Consider the following 20,512-nt stretch of genomic DNA (forward strand, 5'->3'; position numbering starts at 1 on the left):
TAATCCTGTCTACAGTTATTAAGGTAATATAATGCCTCAAAGAGTTCAGGTGGAAAGTTCAATCTGGCACTTGTCGTAATTTGTAAAGCTTTTGGCATACTAAAACATTCTGAAAACATTCTTGCATTATTTATTTACCATGCATTTCTAGTGTAAAAAATGTGAGTGGTCTCACACTATTTCAGCCTGATTATTTGCTTGTTTACACTTTAGAAGAGCTCACTTTAATTTATGAACTTTTAGAGAGAGAGAAAAACACCTATATGATGAATATCAAATCTAAACGAAACATTGATCTTTGAAAATGATACATGCATTGAGCTGTAATCTGAGTTTAATATCAAAGATGTCTCCCGGCCCTTTAATGGGCGAATCCGGCTGAGACTGAAGTCGTTATCAGGGAGTCCGTCATTTGTATCAGTTAAACGAACCGGGTTTATCTAATCGTCTATAAAGAACACCTGCTGCATTTGTCGTTCTCAGAGAAAACGTGCATTAAAAAGTGATTCATCCATTTAGCAAATCATGCACTAAGTGAATCTGCGTTTGAATGTAATATGTAGCCATTAGCACTTCCTCGTTCACATTGACAGAAGGCAGTGCCTCTTATGAATTTCACAATATCTCCTGAGATTCATCCTGACTGATGGATTTTATTGAATATTTGTTCTTTGTTTCTGGCAGTGCATCCATCATTTTGCCACTTGCCGAGTGTTTCCATGTATATATTAGCATAGACACTACGTTATTAGTCTGAGACGGATAGCTGGCGTTGAAGAGCCCACTTTAGTTTGGCAGCTCTTGATTTGTTTTGTTCCATTTAAGATTACGCTAAACTCTGAAGTTTTAGTGGTTTGATATCTACTTGGCTGCTTTTGTTTTGATTCTTTTATATTTTATTATGGATGGAAGAAGGAATACAGTATAGGCATATGGAGCAATGGGTTCAAAACTTGCAATCCACAATAGGCTGGATGACCTGACCAGCTGAAGAAGTAAACTGTGCATAAAGCAGGGCTAGAAAAGTAGTTCCACTTAAAAAAAAAAGAAAAAAAGGACAGAGCTCAGGTGTATAATCAGCTATAATGTTGTCCAACAGTATGCTCGTAATGTCAGCGAACTCAAAAATAAAGAAAGCACTCACATTTATAGATTATTTTATCTCAAGGACGTAGGCAAATGAATGTGTTCGAAGTTTCCTGGAAAATGGGAAACATGGAAATTATGTCAATTTTAGAACCCCCCCCCCTCTCTCTTAAAAGCCCCCCTTCCCCCTTTAAGTGCCATAATTTCATCACTGTATTTTTCCAGTCTAATCAATATAATAGTCATAGTCTGTGAACAAAAAGAACGATTTGTATAACCATGTAATGCAAATGTCAGGGAAGGGAATTTTCAAACTTGAGAATAAAATTATGGACAAAAAAAGTATTTTTAGACAAGAAAGTATTTTATAGAAAGTATTTTTTTTTATGCTGTCATTTAATTTTTCATTTATTTTTTTTGTTTTGTTTTTGCATTTGTGTATTATTCATTTATTCATATAATATTTATAATAATAAAATATTATCTCAATGCATTCTGGGATCTCTACAAATGATGCATGCTATGCTGCCCGAGAATATATCCTAAAGACAGCGTTTTAGAAACCAGCATAATCATGCACACGCTAGGCTTTATGTGCCATAACCGTCTAATCAATATAACAGTCATAAACGGTGGATGAAAAGAACGATTTTGATAACCATATAGCTCTTTTTTTCTGGGTAGACATTCATACTTGAGAATAAAATTATGGCCAAAAAGCTCTTTTCTGAGCGGAACTGTTTATGGAAATAGTGTGAGTGGGTGTGTGGATTTAGATTTCTCTAATTGATCTCAGGGAAAGAGAGAGGGCTGAATTTCTATTTTCTTTTTTCTTTCCCACCTCTTAATGGTTTACAGCTTTTTTTGCCTTTTGTTTCTTAATGTTTCTCCTCCTCCACTTACACTTGACGGCAATAAACTTTGCATTTTTGTTTTTCTTTTCAGGAGTAACATATCTTGATTTTTCAGCCAGCGCCAGAGATACCCACCTTACCTCATACTCTGCCTTTTGCCTCCCTCCAAGTCAAACCTCTTATAACGTCTAATATCACCGTTCGTACGCAGGCCGTGTTGAACTCTGTTTTGGCAGGTATTTGAAAGTAAATCCTCGTCCCAGTCATGGAATGGTCCCTTTCCCTGTAGGATGGCTGCTGGTTCCCTGTGGCAGAACTGATTTTCTACCCCCTCCTTTCCTTCCCTGCTTATATCACGCTGGCTGTATTTCTGTCTGTCTGTCTGTCTGTCTGTCTGTCTGTCTGTCATATGTAGCATGTATTTGTCTTTGCATAGGTTCAAAATATACCAAGACTTCAAGTGTCTTCATAAAGGCTCACAAAATCACATGCTGTGAAATAGTTAAAGTGGAAGTGTGCAATTTTTGATGCTAAAATGCCCGATTTTTCCTCAGTTTTTGGTGCAACATGAAAGTGCATTTAAACCACATTTTCCTTTAAAAACATGAGAACACTTGATTTTATCCATCAGTGAAAAGTGTTTGTCTGAAATACGGTCAAGAACCCTTCACATTGTCTTGCTCCAATGTAAAACTTGTACAGTTTGATGCTGATAGTGACTTTTAGAAAGGACACACTTCACGTGTGTTCAAATAGAATAGGAACTTAATCTGGGGCAGAAGAGAGGATATTATTATTATTATTATTATTATTATTATTTTCACCTCACTGCCATGTCTAACCGTCCACCGTCCATTAATGGAAAGTCATTATGAGCTTTTGTTTCTCGAGACACTTCTTGTGTCTTTTTGCAGCATCCTAATAATTGAGGTTTAGCGTCTATAACTCGCACCCAAACAATGGAAAAAGGCCCAAGTCAATCAGCCCTCTGCAGATACGTTAAGCCAATGCCCCTCTTCTAGACGGAGTGCAGCTCATCTCAGGAGCCAGACAATCTGCACTCCCCATATGCCTTTAAATATGTATTATGCATGGAAATGCATAGCAGCTCACTCAAATTTTCCCTCAAGCACTGCTGTAGAGAGACTCACAGGCCTGACTTTGAGTCACACTTGCTGAACAGCTTCAGTGGATGCTCTTCCAAATGAGTCCATCCCACTTTGCAATGCTTGATAGATTTTTAAAGGGTTAGTTCACCCAAAAATAAAAATTAAGTCATTAATTACTCACCCCCATGCTGTTCCAGCCCCGTAAGACCTTCGTTCATCTTCGGAACACAAATAAAGATATTTTTGATTGAATCTGAGAGCTAGATCAGTCCTACATAGACTGCCTAAGGGACTGGCTCTTGACGGCCCATAAAGTCATTAAAGAAAAGGTTTAAATATTCCATGTGCCTACAGCGGCTCAATTATAAGTTTATCAAGCGACGAGACTACTTTTTGTGCGAAAAAAACATAAATAACGACTTTATTCGACTATTCCATTACTTCCTTATAGGCGCATGCGCGAGAACTGAAACGACGACGTTCTCATTCGTCTACTTCTTGTTACCGGCTGCTCACCGCTTAGGAGTTTTACCGCCACCTACCGTATAACATGATGATCCGTATATAAGGCGCTCTGGATTATAAGGAACACTGTCGTTTTTTTGAGAAGATTAAAGGCTTTTAAGTGCACCTTATAGTGCGGAAAATACGCAAATTGAAAAGCGTATGTACAGCGCGCATCTTCCTCTGCTTGTAAACAGAAAGTTTTGCGCTTCCAGCTATATCAGCACATCATCTTATACGGTAGGGGGCGGTAAAACTTCTAAGCGGTGACCAGCCGGTAACAAAAAGTAGACGAATGAGAACGTCCTCGTCTCAGTTCTCGCGCATGCGCCCATAAGGAAGTAATGGAATAGAGGAATAAAGTCGTTATTTATGTTTTTTTCGCACAAAAAGTAGTCTCGTCGCTTGATAAACTTATAATTGAGCCGCTGTAGGCACATGGAATATTTAAACCTTTTCTTTAATGACTTTATGGGCCGTCAAGAGCCAGTCCCCTAGGCAGTCTATGTAGGACTGATCCAGCTCTCAGATTCAATCAAAAATATCTTTATTTGTGTTCCGAAGATGAACTTATGGGGTTGGTACAGCATGGGGGTGAGTAATTAATGACTTAATTTTCATTTTTGGGTGAACTAACCCTTTAATTGTTTCTTAAAGGAATAGTTTAATCGAAAAATGATTTTTTTTTTACCTCATGTCATTTTGTATTTTTACAGTGTAAAATTACTGTTTGTAAAGTGTATTGTAACACTTTACAATAAGGTCTCATTTGTTACAACGCATTCCCATCCTAGGGCGTCATCTAACTGACACTTTTGACCATGCGTCTAAATCCGACGCACGTGGCAATCTTTAGCATCAGTTAGATGACGCGGGTAGGTTTAGGTCTGGGGTAGGGTTAGGGTTAGACTACAAGAGGGCGCATCTCATATTGACGCTAAAGGGTGCCATGTGCGTCGGATGTTGACGCATGGTCAAAAGCATCAGTTAGATGACGCCTTGGGATGAGAACGGGCTGTTTGTTAATGTATTAAATAACAAGAACGAGCAATGAGCAATACTTTTGCTTCAGTAATTATTATATTTGTTCATGATAGTTAGTAAAAAATACAGTCATTCATTGTTAGTTTATGTTAATTCATAGTGCATTACCTAATGTTAACAAATACAACTTTTACAATGTATTAGTAAATGATGAAATTAACATTAACTAAGACTAAAAGTTAACTTATTCTAAGATAAATAACTACTGTTAACTTATAAAACCGTATTGTAAAGTGTTTCCCTTTTTTATTTTATTCAATTTTAGTATTTCAACATTTCTAATAATAATGTTTATTTTAAGTTTTAGCTTTTTCCTCTAATATGTATATTTCATTATATTTCAGCTTTATTTCACATGTACCTAACAATAATAACCTGGTTCAGAAGTCAGGTTTTGGAACAGAGCAAAAGTAGTTGTTGCACACTTAAAATATATATATATATATATATATATATATATATATATATATATATATATATATATATATATATATATATATATATTTACCTCTCTACTGGTAGTTGCAGTTGAAACCCAACCTGCAGGTCTCTGGTTTAACGCTCTTCAATCTGTGTCCAGGTTATCGGGCGAGAACAGAAACGGTGAGAAGATGCAGCTGACGATGAGCAACATCGGTTCAGACGTTCTGGAGCTTCTCCTGGAGTTTGTTTATACCGGTTCCCTCATTATCGACTCGGCCAACGCCAAGACCTTACTGGAGGCGGCCAACAAGTTCCAGTTCAACACTTTCTGCAAAGTCTGTATCTCCTTCCTCGGTAAGAAATGTTTCTCTAGATGTTTCAATTTATCCAAAGCTGTGTTCCTAAAGCAACTAATTCGGTAACACTTTAAAATAAGCTTCATTAGTTAACATTAGTTCATTTATTAACGAACTAACCATGAGCAGTACATTTGTTACTGTAAATACAGCTGTTCATTTTTAGTTCATGTTAGGTTCACAGTGCATTATTAGTGCATTTTATTATTGTGTAATTCATACTTTTTAATAAAGTATTAGTAAATGTTGAAATTAACTTAAATTCATTATTAGTTCATGTTAACTAATGTAGATAACTAATGTTAACTAATGAACCTTATTGTGTTAGTGTTACCACTAATTCGTTGCTGTTTGAATGAACAATAAATTGCATGTATTTCATACATCACCCGGATCCGTTTTTGTTCATCATTGCATCACGTCTGGTCAGTGAGATGGAGAAATATAGTCATGAAAAACAAAATCACGACTGTTTTCGGTGCAAGTAACCTTGTCTAACATTGAAAGAGGACCTAAAGAAATAAAAGCTGCGATGAGTGCAGAACATGATTGTAGTTTTCAATCTCTCATGGACAAATTATGATAATAGGCTTTCTAATGAGTTTGTTTTTGTAGGTACTCGAAAATCTTGGAGTAATTTACTGTAACTTCATGGCGAAGCCGTGAGGGAATATGCTCGTTATTCATTCCGTCCATGTCTCATATTCTCTTTCTGAATTCTGTTTCCCTCCTCAGAGCTGGAGGCTTGTGTTATGTTGATTGACAGATGAACACACACACACACACACACACACACACACACACACACACACACTACTGTGGACTGAAGTGAATCAGAAATACTGTTGCTCATTACAACACTCGTAATGGCTTGCACGCTGCTTGTGATCAGATGTCTTGACAATGATATACACTAATATCTAGTAATCAGAATACTTTTCGTGATAATTTAGTCAGATATTACACTACAAGCCAGACTCCGAGGAGACAATCCATACATATTTCAGCATGTCGATCCTGTCGGGTGGCTGTGGCCGGCGATCTGCACCATTCACAACTGAATTGAGAATGTAGTGGAGTCTATTGAGTTTCAGAAGTTGCATTGAGATACAAAGCAGAATGCAGTATTAGAGTTTGAATTTGATCTTAAGTAAATTAAATAGATTAGCATTCTAATAAATTCACGCTAAAAGTGTAGTTTCTTTTTGTAGTTTTAATAAAAATGTTGCTGAATGACCTGTCATGCAACATATGACATATTTACAGAAACATTCATTAATGTTAAAAATCAGTGTTTGAAATGCCACCTATATTATATTTAATAACTTAACAGATATGTATTTACATTTATTTATAAATATATATATATATATATGACTATAATATTTATTTGTATAAATAATGTGTATTACACGTATGTATTTGCTTATGTATTTATTTTATGCCTGTAAAAAGAATAAATAGCCATTATTAGTCAAAATTGATGATAATTATTGTACAAAGCAGAATTCAAAAATAACGATTTGCATATAAATTCATGTTGTTAGTGTAGTTTATTTTTTTAGTTTTAATTTAAATGACGTTAAAATGATTCATACAAATATTTATGTATAACATTTATTTATAATATTTATTTTACATTTTGTATTCATTATTAAGCGTATATATGAATTTATTATATTATTTATTATATTTATTATATTATTTAATATTTATGTAAATATATATATATATATATATATATATATATATATTCCATTTGGTATTGGTTTTTCACTTAGCTTCATTTATTTATTTATTTATTTTGTCTGTGTAAATAGGCATTTTTAGTCATTTGTGATTTTCTTGAGTTAATTTGGTTGTAGAATGCGGTTGTCACTCATTGCGGTGGTTGGTTGTGCGGTTGTAAATTGTTGGACCGAACTTTGAACTATTGGCGAAGTGACATTTTTTTCACTATATTTGACAGCACTAAACTGAATTGAGTTATCGAAATGCTTTTTAACATGCATGAATTATGCCCTTTTTAGATTTGGGTTGATAAGGCAGGTGCGAGGAATGTGAATAATGAGTTTAGCTTCGGAATCAGAAAGTCAGTGTCGGCATCTTTGACAGCTCTGGTTTGTACTTCTCTTCCCATGAACCCCTGGGATCTGGAGCTTATTAATCTATCAGCACCTCAACAGCTATGAAATGACATTCTCTCCTGGTGGGATTTGCTGGAGTGCTCCATCTACTTCAGTATACAAAAAAAGTTATAGAAGAAAAATAGAAATGTGCAAGACTGACTTTAAAACTTCTTGTTAGCGTGACTGCTTCAGATAAGCGACATGACACTTGAATGCGTATGAAAAGTGAACACTCGCCAAAGAAGATTCATCTTGCGGGCAGTCGAGATTTCATCAGCCGGAAAGAGTTCTAAGTTCTTATAATCAAGATGGTGCATTGAAGTATTTGGTGATAGAAATCAAAGCCACTTATGGTTTTATAACCTAATGTGCTTTCATTATACATAGCTGTGTTTTAAGTGCTACGACGAGACGAGTGTTTTCTTTATGCCTTTATCCAGAGCTCGCCTGATTTAACACAGCAAGAATAATGCTCACACCTACAATTTCACCCAATTAAAGCCAACAGTTATTTACTGTTGTAGATAATTGCATCTACATCTATAATAGCATCACTAAACTATTGTAAATTATTATTAGTCAAAATTATTGCACAACACAAAATTTAAATAGAATGCTGTGATTTTCTTTTTGTATTTTTTTTTATTATAAAAATGTCACTTTTAAGCATGAATTACCCATAAACATGTCATACAACATGACATATTTAAATTAACATTACTTGATATTAAAAATTAGTGTTTGATCATATTTATTTATTTGTAGAAATATATCTTTATAGCATTTGTTTTACATTATTTCTAAAATATATATTTAAATGTTTTATGTATTTATTTATTATATTTCTATTTATTGTATTTATTATTATGACTGCTTGATATTTATTTAAAATTTGCTCTGCTTGTTTTTTATTTATTTATTTATTTATTACTATGTTGTGTAAACGAGAATACATACTGTAGGTGTTATTAGTCCTTAGTGATTTTTAGGACTAAATTTGGTTTTAGAATGTGGCTATAACTCTTGTAAATAATTGGACCAAATGGACGAAGTGACATTTTTTTCACTGTATTTGACGGTCCTCAGTTGATGGGTGAACAAATTTACAATCAATGCATCACATAATGGAAATCAAATGAATAATATACAGGTTTAAGTCAAAACTGCTGTTTTAGTTGTGCATTATGAAGAATGAACAGGTTTAATGGTGGTTTTGTTGACCTTTCATGGGGTAAAAAAGGTCTGTGTCTGTCTGGGCTTGGCAAAGCCGTCGTAGAGCCTCCTGTCCAATCGATTTCCATGCTTAGGTGTTTTTTTTCCCACTAGCTGCTTGCGATATTATACTCGCAGCAACACACTTGGATAAATGTAATCTTCCAACACCTCTCACTTTTAATGCGTTCAGGGTTTATTTCCCTGCTCATGTGTGTGTGTGTGTGTATGTGTGTTCCTCTCGCAGAGAAACAGCTGACGGCCAGTAACTGTCTGGGAGTATTGGCCATGGCAGAGGCGATGCAGTGCACTGAGCTCCACAACATGGCAAAGGCCTTCGCCCTGCAGAACTTCCCCGATGTGTCCGGTCAAGATGAGATTCTGAACATTTCCAAAGAAGACCTGGTTAGTTACATGTCCAACGACAGCCTGAACACAAAAGCTGAGGAGCTGGTCTATGAGACGGTCATTAAATGGATTAAAAAGGATCCCAGCAGCAGAGTCCAGGTAGGAAACCTGGCTCATGTCTACATCAACCCTGGTTCTGTTAATCATGCTGTTCATTGGTGGTCACGTACTGTATAAATATGCTAGAGCTGCTCGGAATTGATCCGTTTTCCTGAATAATGTCCCACGATAGAGAAACTTTTCATCAAATGTGGTACATAGGAATTTAGTACGACCCAATTTAACTAATAGTTTTACCACAACCGTTCATCCAGTGTTGTAGTTGAGACCACCTCACTCGAGTCCGAGTCGACACCGAGACCAGAGAGAGTCGAGTCTGAGTCAAGACCGAGTCCATAGAGAGTCGAGTCCGAGACCAGAGATGGTCGAGTCCGAGTCGAGACCGAGACCAGTGAGGGTTGATTACAATTTAGTTTTATTTACTTAGAGAAATCCTTTTTTTTTTTTTTACTGAATTTACTTAGAGTTTAAAAAATATGATCAGTTTAGGGTAAAAAGGCCACATAGTAGGTGGTGTTAAAAGTAATTTTATTACAATTTGTCATGCGCAGTTGCGCACTAGAAAATCACCAATCACTGGGCGTGTCAATCAATTTAACGAAATATTTTATTACCATACATTAATAATCATGAAAAATATTTTTAATTCAACTCGAGTGGACTCGGGAATAATTCCGAGTCCTAAAAAAAAAAATGTTCGAGTACGAGTCAATTCCGAGTCCAAATGGACACGAGTCCATGACAAGACCAAGACCATTAAAATATGGTCTCGAGACCGAGTCCGAGACGAGTCCGAGTCTCGAGTACTACAACACTGCGTTCATCCATGTTTCATTTGTTTACTGTGCGTTCAGGGTATTTCAGACATCCCATAGTGGAGAAGTACAATTTTGCAAAGATTTGGGTCAGTGTGTGTGTGTGTGTGTGTGTATATATGTACGCATTAAATTTATCAAAAGTGACAGTAAAGATATTTATAATGTTACAATATAATTCTATTTAAAGTAAATGCTGTTCTTTTGAATTTTTATTCATCAAACAATCCTGAAAAAACCCTGCATCACGGTTTTGATAAAAAGTTAGTCAACATTGATTGCCATTTTCAACATTGATACTAATAAGAAATGTGTATTGACCCCCAAATTATCAACCCTTAGACAGTGGTGCTCAGAATTAATGGCACCCCTGGTAAATGGGATCAACATGTTTTGTAGAAAAACATTTATTTCATAATGGGATCCCCACCCATTTTCAATTACTTTGCTTAAAAAGGTTAGATTTGTGCAAATGTATTTTAATGAAAGATCAAAAAGATATTCAGATTTTTTTACAGACATTTTTGATCATATTTACCAGGGGTGCCATTAATTCTGAGCACCACTGTATATTATATAAACGTCAAAGCAGAATGAGAAGAATGTCATAATCTCACAATAACAAACGATAAGTTATTTGAGATTAATCTTGTGGTGAGAGAAATTTGCATCTATACTTTTAAATCCAGACATGACCAAGTTGGGTATAAAAGATGTCATATCGACCATACTAGACTGACTCATGAGGATTTATCATTTCTGTAAGTAATAATGCTGAAAATTCAGCTTTGATCATAAGAACAGATTTTGAATTGCAATATTTCACAATATTTCATTTTTACTGTATTTTTGATCAAACAAATACCTTGATGTGCGTAAGAGACTTAAAAAACTTGTGTCCAGTATTTTGAAAAGTAGTTTGAATTGGCAGATTCATCTGTGTTTGATTATATTTGAAAATAAATTTACAGGAATATTGATATCAAAGATTGAGCAGCCCTCAAATATGTGTACAACCAACTCTCAGTCCCAGAATAAAAGAATGAAATGTAAACCAATGCCTCATCTGAATGTGCGCTGAAGGAATACTCCATCCTTGGTGTTTAAGCCGAAGCTTGTGTTTGGATCTTCTGCGGCCAGAAGAGTTTCAGAGCAGGTCTGATCCTGCCGGATTCGGAAAGTGACGAAAAGCTGAAAAGGAGACAAAACATCACGTTCTTTGTGCCTGTTTGACAGAAGAGCAAGATTAAATCACTGGTGTGCATAGAAAGTAATCAATTTCTGGAAATGTGCTATCCTTATTGAGAAATGGTCTTTTATTTTCTTCCTTCGAGGTGCAGCAGACTTTACTGATTTTCATATCTGTGTGAGCATTCAGAGATGATCTGAAAAGAGTCCCAGTAATACGGAAATGAAACATTCATGATGTCGTGCTCATGCTGAGCGTTTGAGGAGATTATCATCTTGAGAATGTGCTGTTATGTCCTTACATTAAGTATACTAAAAACCACTTGATTGCATGCTGTTCTGTAGCAAAAAAGAGAGGAACTGACTGAAGGGGAAGCGTATCATCCCACTCTGGCTGGACATCAGAGCTTCAGGCCAAGATGTCATTGTTCCTTACAAAAGTGTAATGTTCACTGTTAACATTGAGACCAATAATAACCCTGTTTCAAGACTACCTTGGCTCCTTTCCAAAATGAAGGGTGAAGTGTGTTTCTGCACTGTATTCTATATCTATACATTCTTAAATTCATAAACATTTACTTGATATGAAGTCCTTATCAAAATGATCACACATATGGAGCAATTGGTCCCCCACCTGCATTTCCTGCCGGTACTGAGACTCGAACCCGCAAGCTTCGGGTTTCAAGTCCAACTCCCAGTAGGCCACAACTTTTTTTGCAGTGTGGCATTAAGGCTGTGCCAAAAAAAAATACCCATAAATAATTCAATATAGAAAGTATTGCTAAAAAAGTTCAGTCATCTAAATAATGATATAATACAAATATATATATATATATTTTTAATGTTCTCTGTATATTTGTGCGTATTAGAGTGTCACTGCAACAGCTCACTATGTTTTGGAATAGAGCCCATGCCTGAAGGTCTACAAGTTTCATAAATGACACGTTTTCTCCAGTGTAATAACTTGTAACTTGTTTCCGTGGGCTAAAAGATGTACATATTACGTAAGTGTTCTGCTAAAGGGTTTATTTTAAGTTTCTAAACAGTCAGCAGTAGTTAATTGGTTCAGCATTGATTAAATCAGCATTGGTTGCATTATTTAAATGTCACCAGATGAAGCTGTCATTTTAGAAGTTCATGTCAAACTTAAATGGAAATCAGTATGAATGTGCAGTGTTGGCAGAGCTATTTTGACTCCAGGTTGTCAAGATAAAATATACTAATACATAAAGATACATAAATTGCAGTCAAGATATTCAAGTTAACTTTTTTAGGGCAAGCTACATTACAAGCTAAGAACAAAAAAGTACTTTTAACGACACTGAAGCTTTTTTTAAGGAGACAGAAAATGAAACATATCTATGTGTATGTTGTACATAAAGAATGAATGAATTAATATAAATGTTTCTCAGCTGGATAAAGCAAACCAACTTCTCGCAAATAAAGTTTTGATGGATGCAAGGTTTGAAGGTAAAGCCGAATGCAGTGTCGTTCAGGAGTCGTACAGTTTCAAGCCTGAGTCTGTTATTGATGCGCAAAAAAGCCATGTACAGTATGTTTGCTCTCTACGCACTAATCACATATTGTATTCATGACACATTTTAGTGCATTCACGTTGTTTCCACACACATTCAGGATAACGTTTTTATCTGGCATGTGTATGTTCTGTATGTTGCTGTGACTAGTATTTCTGATTGGATTTGTGTACTATTGTAGCCATATAAAGCAATCAGCTCAAGGCGGTTGGTTTAGTTTTAGATGGTTGGTTGTTTATTTTTAATTGTTTTGCCATTTCCATGTGGTCCTGTTCAGAATCGCAACTTTATACTGTATATACTGTACACTGAATTCTGAAAAGTTTTTTTTTTTTTTGCACATGTGTGCACATGTTTTAATTATATGATCTCTTCATATCATTTGGTTATTAGGTGTGCTTTGGAGTTTCCAAGTGACCTTTTTTTTTTAGAAAAAAACACCTACATTTACCTTCATAAAGCCTGCAGAAAATACATTTTTGTGAGAATCATACTTCAGTCTGATAGTTTACTTTGCTAGATAAAGGAATTTATTTAAGCATAAGCAAGGAAGTAAGCGCAATTATTGATGACGGGCTGTTGAATTATTAGAAAAATTATTACGCTTATACTACAGTTACCACACCTTGGGCTTAACTTTTTGGTACGTATCCTAATGACAAAGATGAATGAATGATATTAAGAAGAGGAACTTTGACCTCTTGAAGCATCTCTTTTATTAGCTTAGTTGGTACAGATTTTAGAAAAAAATCTTCCTCTCCTATAGTAATGAATGAATATATATTTTTTTTTTTCCCCTAGGGAGATTACAATGCACTCCCTGATGTAATAATGTAGTAGACGGTTGCATAGTTATAATTTTCTCACTGATATTATCAATCTTCTAAGTTCATAAAGTCATTATTGCTGTGCTGCTTAGAAACATCTGGGCTTGAAGCTTTATTTTTTTAATTAGTTTAGCCACGGTTTCAAATAAATACCTAGCGTTTTGTTTATTTTCTTCTAATAGGGTTGAACAATAAGCAGATCTAGCAGCTTTTTAGGCTTCTCTATATGCAATCATGCTTACTTTACATGGAATGCGAAATACTTCTAGTTTTGTTTTCTTCTAGTTGCGCTCCATTTTTCTGGCTACTCTCTTAAGAGCCTGAGTGTGTTTGTTGTGCCACGGTGTTGGACTGTTTTCTTTATTCTTCTTTAAGCTTGCTACAAAAAAAATATATATATATAATAAAATACAAACAAAAGCAGGCTTGATTCTCTCTCGATCATCCAGGTCGATCAACAAGGTGCTGAAAGCACTCTTTAGAAATGTTGGCCCATATTGATAGGATAGCATCTTGCAGAGATTTGTGGGATGCACATCCAGGGCACGAAGCTCCCGTTCCACCACATCCCAAAAATGCTCTATTGGGTTGAGATCTGGTGACTGTGGGGTCCATTTTAGTACAGTGAACTCATTGCCATGTTCAAGAAACCAATTTGAAATGATTCAAGCTTTGTGACATGGTGCATTATCCTGCTGGAAGTAGCCATCAGAGGATGGTTACATGGTGGTCATAAAGGGATGGACATGGTCAGAAACAATGCTCAGGCAGGCCTTGGCATTCAAACGATGCCCAATTGGCACTAAGGGGCCTAAAGTGTGTCAAGAAAACATCCCCACACCATTACACCATCACCACCAGCCTGCACAGTGGTAACAAGGCATGATGGATCCATTTTCCAATTCTGAATATACCATCTGAATGTCTCAACAAAAAGACTCATCAGACCAGGTAACATTTTTCCAGTCTTCAACTGTCCAATTTTGGTGAGCTCTTGCAAATTGTAGCCTCTTTTTCCTATTTTTAGTGGAGATGAGTGGTACCCGGTGGGGTCTTCTGCTGTTGTAGACCATCTACCTCAAAGTTGTGCGTGTTGTTGCTTCACAAATGCTTTGCTACATAACTCGGTTGTAACGAGTGGTTATTTCAGTCAAAGTTGCTCTTCTATCAGCTTGAATCAGTCGGCCCATTCTCCTCTGACCTCTAGCATCAACAAGGCATTTTCGCCCACAGGACTGCCACATACTGGATTTTTTTCTCTTTTCACACCATTCTTTGTAAACCCTAGAAATGGTTGTGCGTGAAAATCCCAGTAACTGAGCAGATTGTGAAATACTCAGACCGGCCCGTCTGGCACCAACAAGCATTCCATGCTCAAAATTGGTTAAATCACCTTGCTTTTCCATTTTGACATTCAGTTTGGAGTTTCAGGAGACTGTCTTGACCAGGACGACACCCCTAAATGCATTGAAGGAACTAACATGTGGGTTGATTAGATAATTCCATTAAAAAGAAACTGAACTGGTGTTCCTAATAATCCTTTAGGTGAGTGTATATGTTTTATGTAATAAAATTGTAATATGTATTTTTTTTCTTTCATTCACTCCATCAAAAAAAGTAAAATTATAAATAAATGAATGATTTTACATTTTTTTAATACATTTTATTTGATTTTTTTTTCTTTTGCTCATATATTTTTCATAATTTTTTATTTAGGGACTGTTCGTTATTTATTTAAGTGGCCACCGGAGGAGAATTGAGATCTGTAGTCAAAAAAGACTTGACCCTCCCTTCGTCAGCTATATTTTTTTTCTATGACCCTCCAAAATGATTGTGAAAAAAGGCATGACCCTCCCCGATAATTTATGGATTACTTCTGTACTGGTTTGCGCTTGGCAAAGATGTTCAGATAGCCATGATAAACGACTAAACTCCTGCTTTCTCGTCTTACTAGGGCTGTAACGATAGACCAAACCTACAATTCGGTTCGTATCACGAGTTTTGATTAGAATTTTTTTTTTTTTTTTAAATCATGTTTTCGGTGCTGATGCAGTGGTGACGCGTTCATGTAACATGTAATTTTGCGTTCAAGTTGAAAGGCATTTTGGGCATAGTAAACATATCTGCAACATTTATCAAGTTCATTGATAATTGTGCATGCATTTATTAATCATTATGAGACTAAAATCATAATAAAGTAGTATCAATAGTCCAAATTTACGGCCATTTTCGCCTTTCTTCTGTGGATTTCTTCAGCTCCTGATTGATCAAAATTCAGATAGATCGACAAACCGGCTCATTCAACCGCACAGCGCACACACCTCACGAATTCAAGCCTACAGCTCCCGAACATTTTAGACATGTTTAAAAATGATCGTGGGGTCTAAAGGTTCGGCTGGGCTCGGCTCGTATCTTCCTAGCACACGACACGAGCCGCAACATGTGAGCACAACCGATTTCCACGCGTTTTCTCCCGAGTTTAAAAAAAAAATCATCTTCCAGCTCGTAAAACAGCAAAAAAATGCACCGTGTAAGCCCGCCTTAAGGGAGTTTGAATATATAAACAGACGTTTCAGTATTAAATTTCAAGATTTGACTGCAAATGTCACGTCCACAACGCTGGAATTGCCCAATTTTAAAGAATTTATCCTCAACTAGTTTTTTGGTGTAGGGAGCCTACGTATTGTTAACTTCAAATAATACTAATAGTAACTTAAAAATGTAGTAGCCCTATGTCCAACACAGCACACTCCACAAGTAGATTTACTCACTAACACTGTTGTGGAAACGCCATAAGAATGGAAACTAAAATATGGTCGTATCGTGCTACAGCGCACATTATATCAGCTGCAGTTTGGGCGCCTCAGTCCCAATATACACTCGATGTACATTCACATCACACGTTAATGCAGCGGTAGAGTTACACACACAGGACAATGCACTTATTCACAATAACAAAAGTTCATTATTTGCTCGTGCTTTAAAGCTTTGCCGGGTAACCGTTTCTTTGCCGTTCTGTTCTAATGCACTTTTTCTGAGCGCGTATTGAAGCCTGCACGGACTGTCAAACAGCGCCACGCGGATTTTTGTTGGGTCAGACCCATCTGACAGCGATGGGGGCCGAGACCGAGAGAGCTACATAAAGCTACATGGAAAAAATATGCACCAAACAAGCCACTTTGAAATTTACCTGTTTTGATGAATACAAAAGTTGGGTGACCCTCCCCTATAGACGAAAAAAAGTTGGATGACCCGCCCCTCATCAAAGAATAAAAAGACATGACCCTCCCCTCCGGTGGACCTTTCCATAAATACAGAACGGTCCCTTAGTCAATTTAAATGGTAGTAGATTTAACATGAGTTTTTGTTTGTTGTTTGCAACCAATACTTATTTATAGCAGCAATATAATATTAGACTAATCCAGAGAAGTTACTCCACAACAGGTTGACTCCATCTGCATCTGCCTATTAAATATATTTGCTTTTGGAATCTTTAATCCATTTGAACACACTGTTTGGAGTGCGTTAAGCATCGCTATGAAACTGGATCAGATGTCATGAGAAGGAAACAGCAGAGATTGATGCAGTGACCTTATGTTTATTTGGCCCTGCTCTGCCTCCATTGAGAAGGAGCTGGATAGGAAATCAATCTGAGTTCAGGCTGAAATGAGTGCCTCTACTTCACACTGTTCCCCAGGGTTTTAGCCTATGAAATCACAAATCCAGCATGGCACTGAAGCAGAACTTCGGGGTAAAAAAAATAAATAAAAATATTCTTTATTTACATTATTTCTCTCTCTAAGTATCTCTCTCTCTCTCTCTCTCTCTCTCTCTCTCTCTCTCTCTCTCTCTCTCTCTTCTTTTATTCTGCGTATTCTCCCCATTTTTACAGACAAGTACATAAATCACACTCTGTAACTTTATGGTATTTTATTCTGTGACTCATTTGGCTGGTGTAACTATGGAAATATGCTGCTGAATGCTGTTGGATTATAATGTAAGTAGATGGAAAATAAAAAGTGTTTTATGCTCTTAACGCTTGATAATTTTTAAAGAGCCTCTGGGTGTGGGATAAGATACCGTATCTGAACACGATCAAAACAATTATGTTTTTTTTTTAAAGAATATTGTACTTCTGTTTCCCAAAGCAAATTGCTATTTTATGAGTATCTTTGTTCTTGTTCTATGCCATAATTAACTTATTTTAGCAGGTTCACATAATTCAGCATTGGTTTGACATACGAATTAAAATCAGTCTGGAATTAAATCAGCCTAAAAGAGCTGGCGTAATGAATATCCAGACAACATATCTTTTTGTATAAATTGAGAATCTGTAAAATTATCATACAGCCTTGAAATCTGTTTGAATCCAGTGTTGAATCCTATGCTATGGATTAGGTGGTGTGTGTCTTGTGATCAAGGCTGTTTTATTGTCACCATATTATGCAAACCAATTTAAAAGGGGTTGTGACACGAGAAATCAAATTTGCCTTGATCTTTTGATATATAGAAGAGGTATTTTTACGTCTTTTCATACTTTCATCCTGAAAGTTTCCAAGTTTAAAACAACATCCTCATTATAAACAAAGCATTTATTTAGTCGAGTGATAAAATGCACCTTAAGTGATAAAATGCACCCTTTTCCCCATAAAACATTACAGATGTTAAACATCAGATGTTTGACATTAACAAACCATTTTATGGAAGGACGTTTTTTTCTCTTTATATCAGACTGTTTTTAAGTGGTGATATAAAGGTGTTTTTGTGTGGTTTGAGGTCACTCTGAGCTCTATCGGGTCAGTTGTTTTAATGATGGTCTCTCAGGTCTCAGGTGTTCTCCAGCGTTGTCTCAGTAGATTGGCTCACAGCAGGACATCAGTCTCAGTCTTTCATCTCACAGCACTCAGCACACAGAGAGCTGGTGAACTTTGCTGCTGTGTTGATCTCCCTCTGATTTTGATTGTCAGCTTTACTGAGGTTTGAATCCAGTGTTGAATCCTATGCTATGGATTAGGTGGTGTCTTGTGCTCAAGGCTGTTTTATTGCCACCATATTATGCAAACCAATTTAAAAGGGGTTGTGACACGAGAAATCAAATTTGCCTTGATCTTTTGATATATAAGAGGTATTTTTACCTCTTTTCATACTTTCATCCTGAAAGTTTCCAAGTTTAAATCAACATCCTCATTATAAACAAAGCATTTATTTAGTCGAGCACAAAACAGCAACAACAAAAAACAGGTTGGTTGATATTGGAAGGTCTGGAAATAAATTTGCATGTGACTGCCTCCAGAGCAAAACTGTAACAAATAGGTATACATCATCGCACCGTAGCCCCGCCCACTGAATGTGAGCACCGCAGTCGCATTAAAAGCAAATAGAACCTATTATAATATGTGCTAATAACTAATGCTGTCTTCACTGGAAACAGTATATAGATGTGTTTTAAGTTTCCAAGTGTTTCTAAGACTATAAGCTCTATCATTCACCAAGCACAGTGTGGCGGAAACCTGTGGCACATTGTTTAAATAGCAAATGCAGTTGCACCCATTTGTGCGCCTTTGGGTGTGCTTGTCTGAAAACGAATTTTCGTGTTGATTGTTGACGTGTTGCTATTTTGATGCAACTGAAATAATCTGCGCCATTGACCAACTGAAACCTGGTCTAAACCTGACCTTTTGGGTAATTTAATGGACGCATTAGTAATATGAACCTATCGGCGGGTCCACAACACACATACACTTTGCTTATTACACACACAGGGACGTGCAGCAGCACACAAATATGCCAAATTTTAAAAATAAAAGGATTACAATGTAAAATATTATTATTGTGTACATAAAGATATGGTGGATGGTTTGCTTGAGCACTTTAACCTTGTACACGAGCAGATCCGTTTCCTCATTAGGGAAGCATTCAGCTTTTCCGCTTGCAAATTCCGTCATGTAAATAGCGAATCCGCCATGGTGCGAGCACAACTGGCATTTAAAGGGAATGGGAGATGAGACTCTTATTGGTTTATTGCACGTAAAACCCCAAACACACCCATTACTCATTAAAAGAATAGGGAAAACCGTTTCAGACCATGCGCCAGGCGTGCGGACCTTTTTTTTCCCATCGTAAACTAGCAAAAGTGGATTCGGACACGCCCTCAAGTGCACTTGTGCCGTGTGGTTTAGACCATGCGCTTTCTTTCTGCATTTCTGTATGCATTTTTTAAAACTAATTTATGCATTTATTCATTTTTGGATTTATTTTAGGAGTGAATTACACCAAAACTATATGTAAATTATAATTGCTTATTCTTTTTTCTTTTGATTGTTGGGTGAAATATGACATTTTTGACAGTTTCTGTGACATTCATCCAGCAGGCAACCGTTTAAGATTCAGACCAGGGTTTCAAAATTGCAGGTAAAAAGACATTCGTTTTGTACATTTGCTGGATGGAAGTTCTAGAATTAAGTCATAAAAGCTAGAAGACGAGCCCTGCAGTCCAGATTCATTATAATACTTTAATTAAAATAATACATGGACGTTTAAATAGTACCTTCATTAAATTTAATGCAAGTTTTTTTTTAGGCTGTGCTTGCAGCTCAGATTTTTTTTCATTCCTTATTGCACAGTAATTTCTCCTCTTCTTAGTTCTTTTTAGTAGCAGAATGCCTACATCCTACCAGAAATGTCAACTTCCTCACCCAAACAAATCGATGCTGTTGGTGAAAACGAATGAAATGATGTTTTTTGGGGGTTTTAACTTTCAGGATTAACTTTCATTGTTCAGTTAATGTGTCATGGATCTCAACAAGATGGATTACAGCAAAACCAATTCAATGCACTTTTAAATAGTCATAAAGAAAGACCTTCCTGGTGCTTGGAAATGAAAAAAAAGGGTCATTGTTCAGCAGTGGTCACTATTCCCAGGAGGTCTAGGCAAGTGGTTAAAAGTTTTGATTTAATTGACA

The 20,512-nt window shown here is 36.3% G+C and overlaps 1 protein-coding gene across 2 annotated transcripts in view; it reads left to right on the forward strand.

Moving 5' to 3' along the window:
• LOC120488200 (kelch-like protein 29) overlaps positions 1-20,512 on the forward strand; it is a 256,509-nt gene that overhangs the window by 105,921 nt on the left and 130,076 nt on the right. For both annotated transcript variants that reach the window (XM_039684777.2, XM_039684778.2), the window contains 2 exons: positions 5,178-5,374; positions 8,965-9,224. In XM_039684777.2, the coding sequence (XP_039540711.2) occupies positions 5,178-5,374; positions 8,965-9,224 (457 nt within the window). The remainder of the gene's footprint in view (positions 1-5,177; positions 5,375-8,964; positions 9,225-20,512) is intronic.

Source organism: Pimephales promelas, chromosome 15, assembly GCF_988280905.1.
Source record: "Pimephales promelas chromosome 15, fPimPro1.hap1.1, whole genome shotgun sequence".
Classification (NCBI taxonomy): Eukaryota; Metazoa; Chordata; class Actinopteri; order Cypriniformes; family Leuciscidae; genus Pimephales; species Pimephales promelas.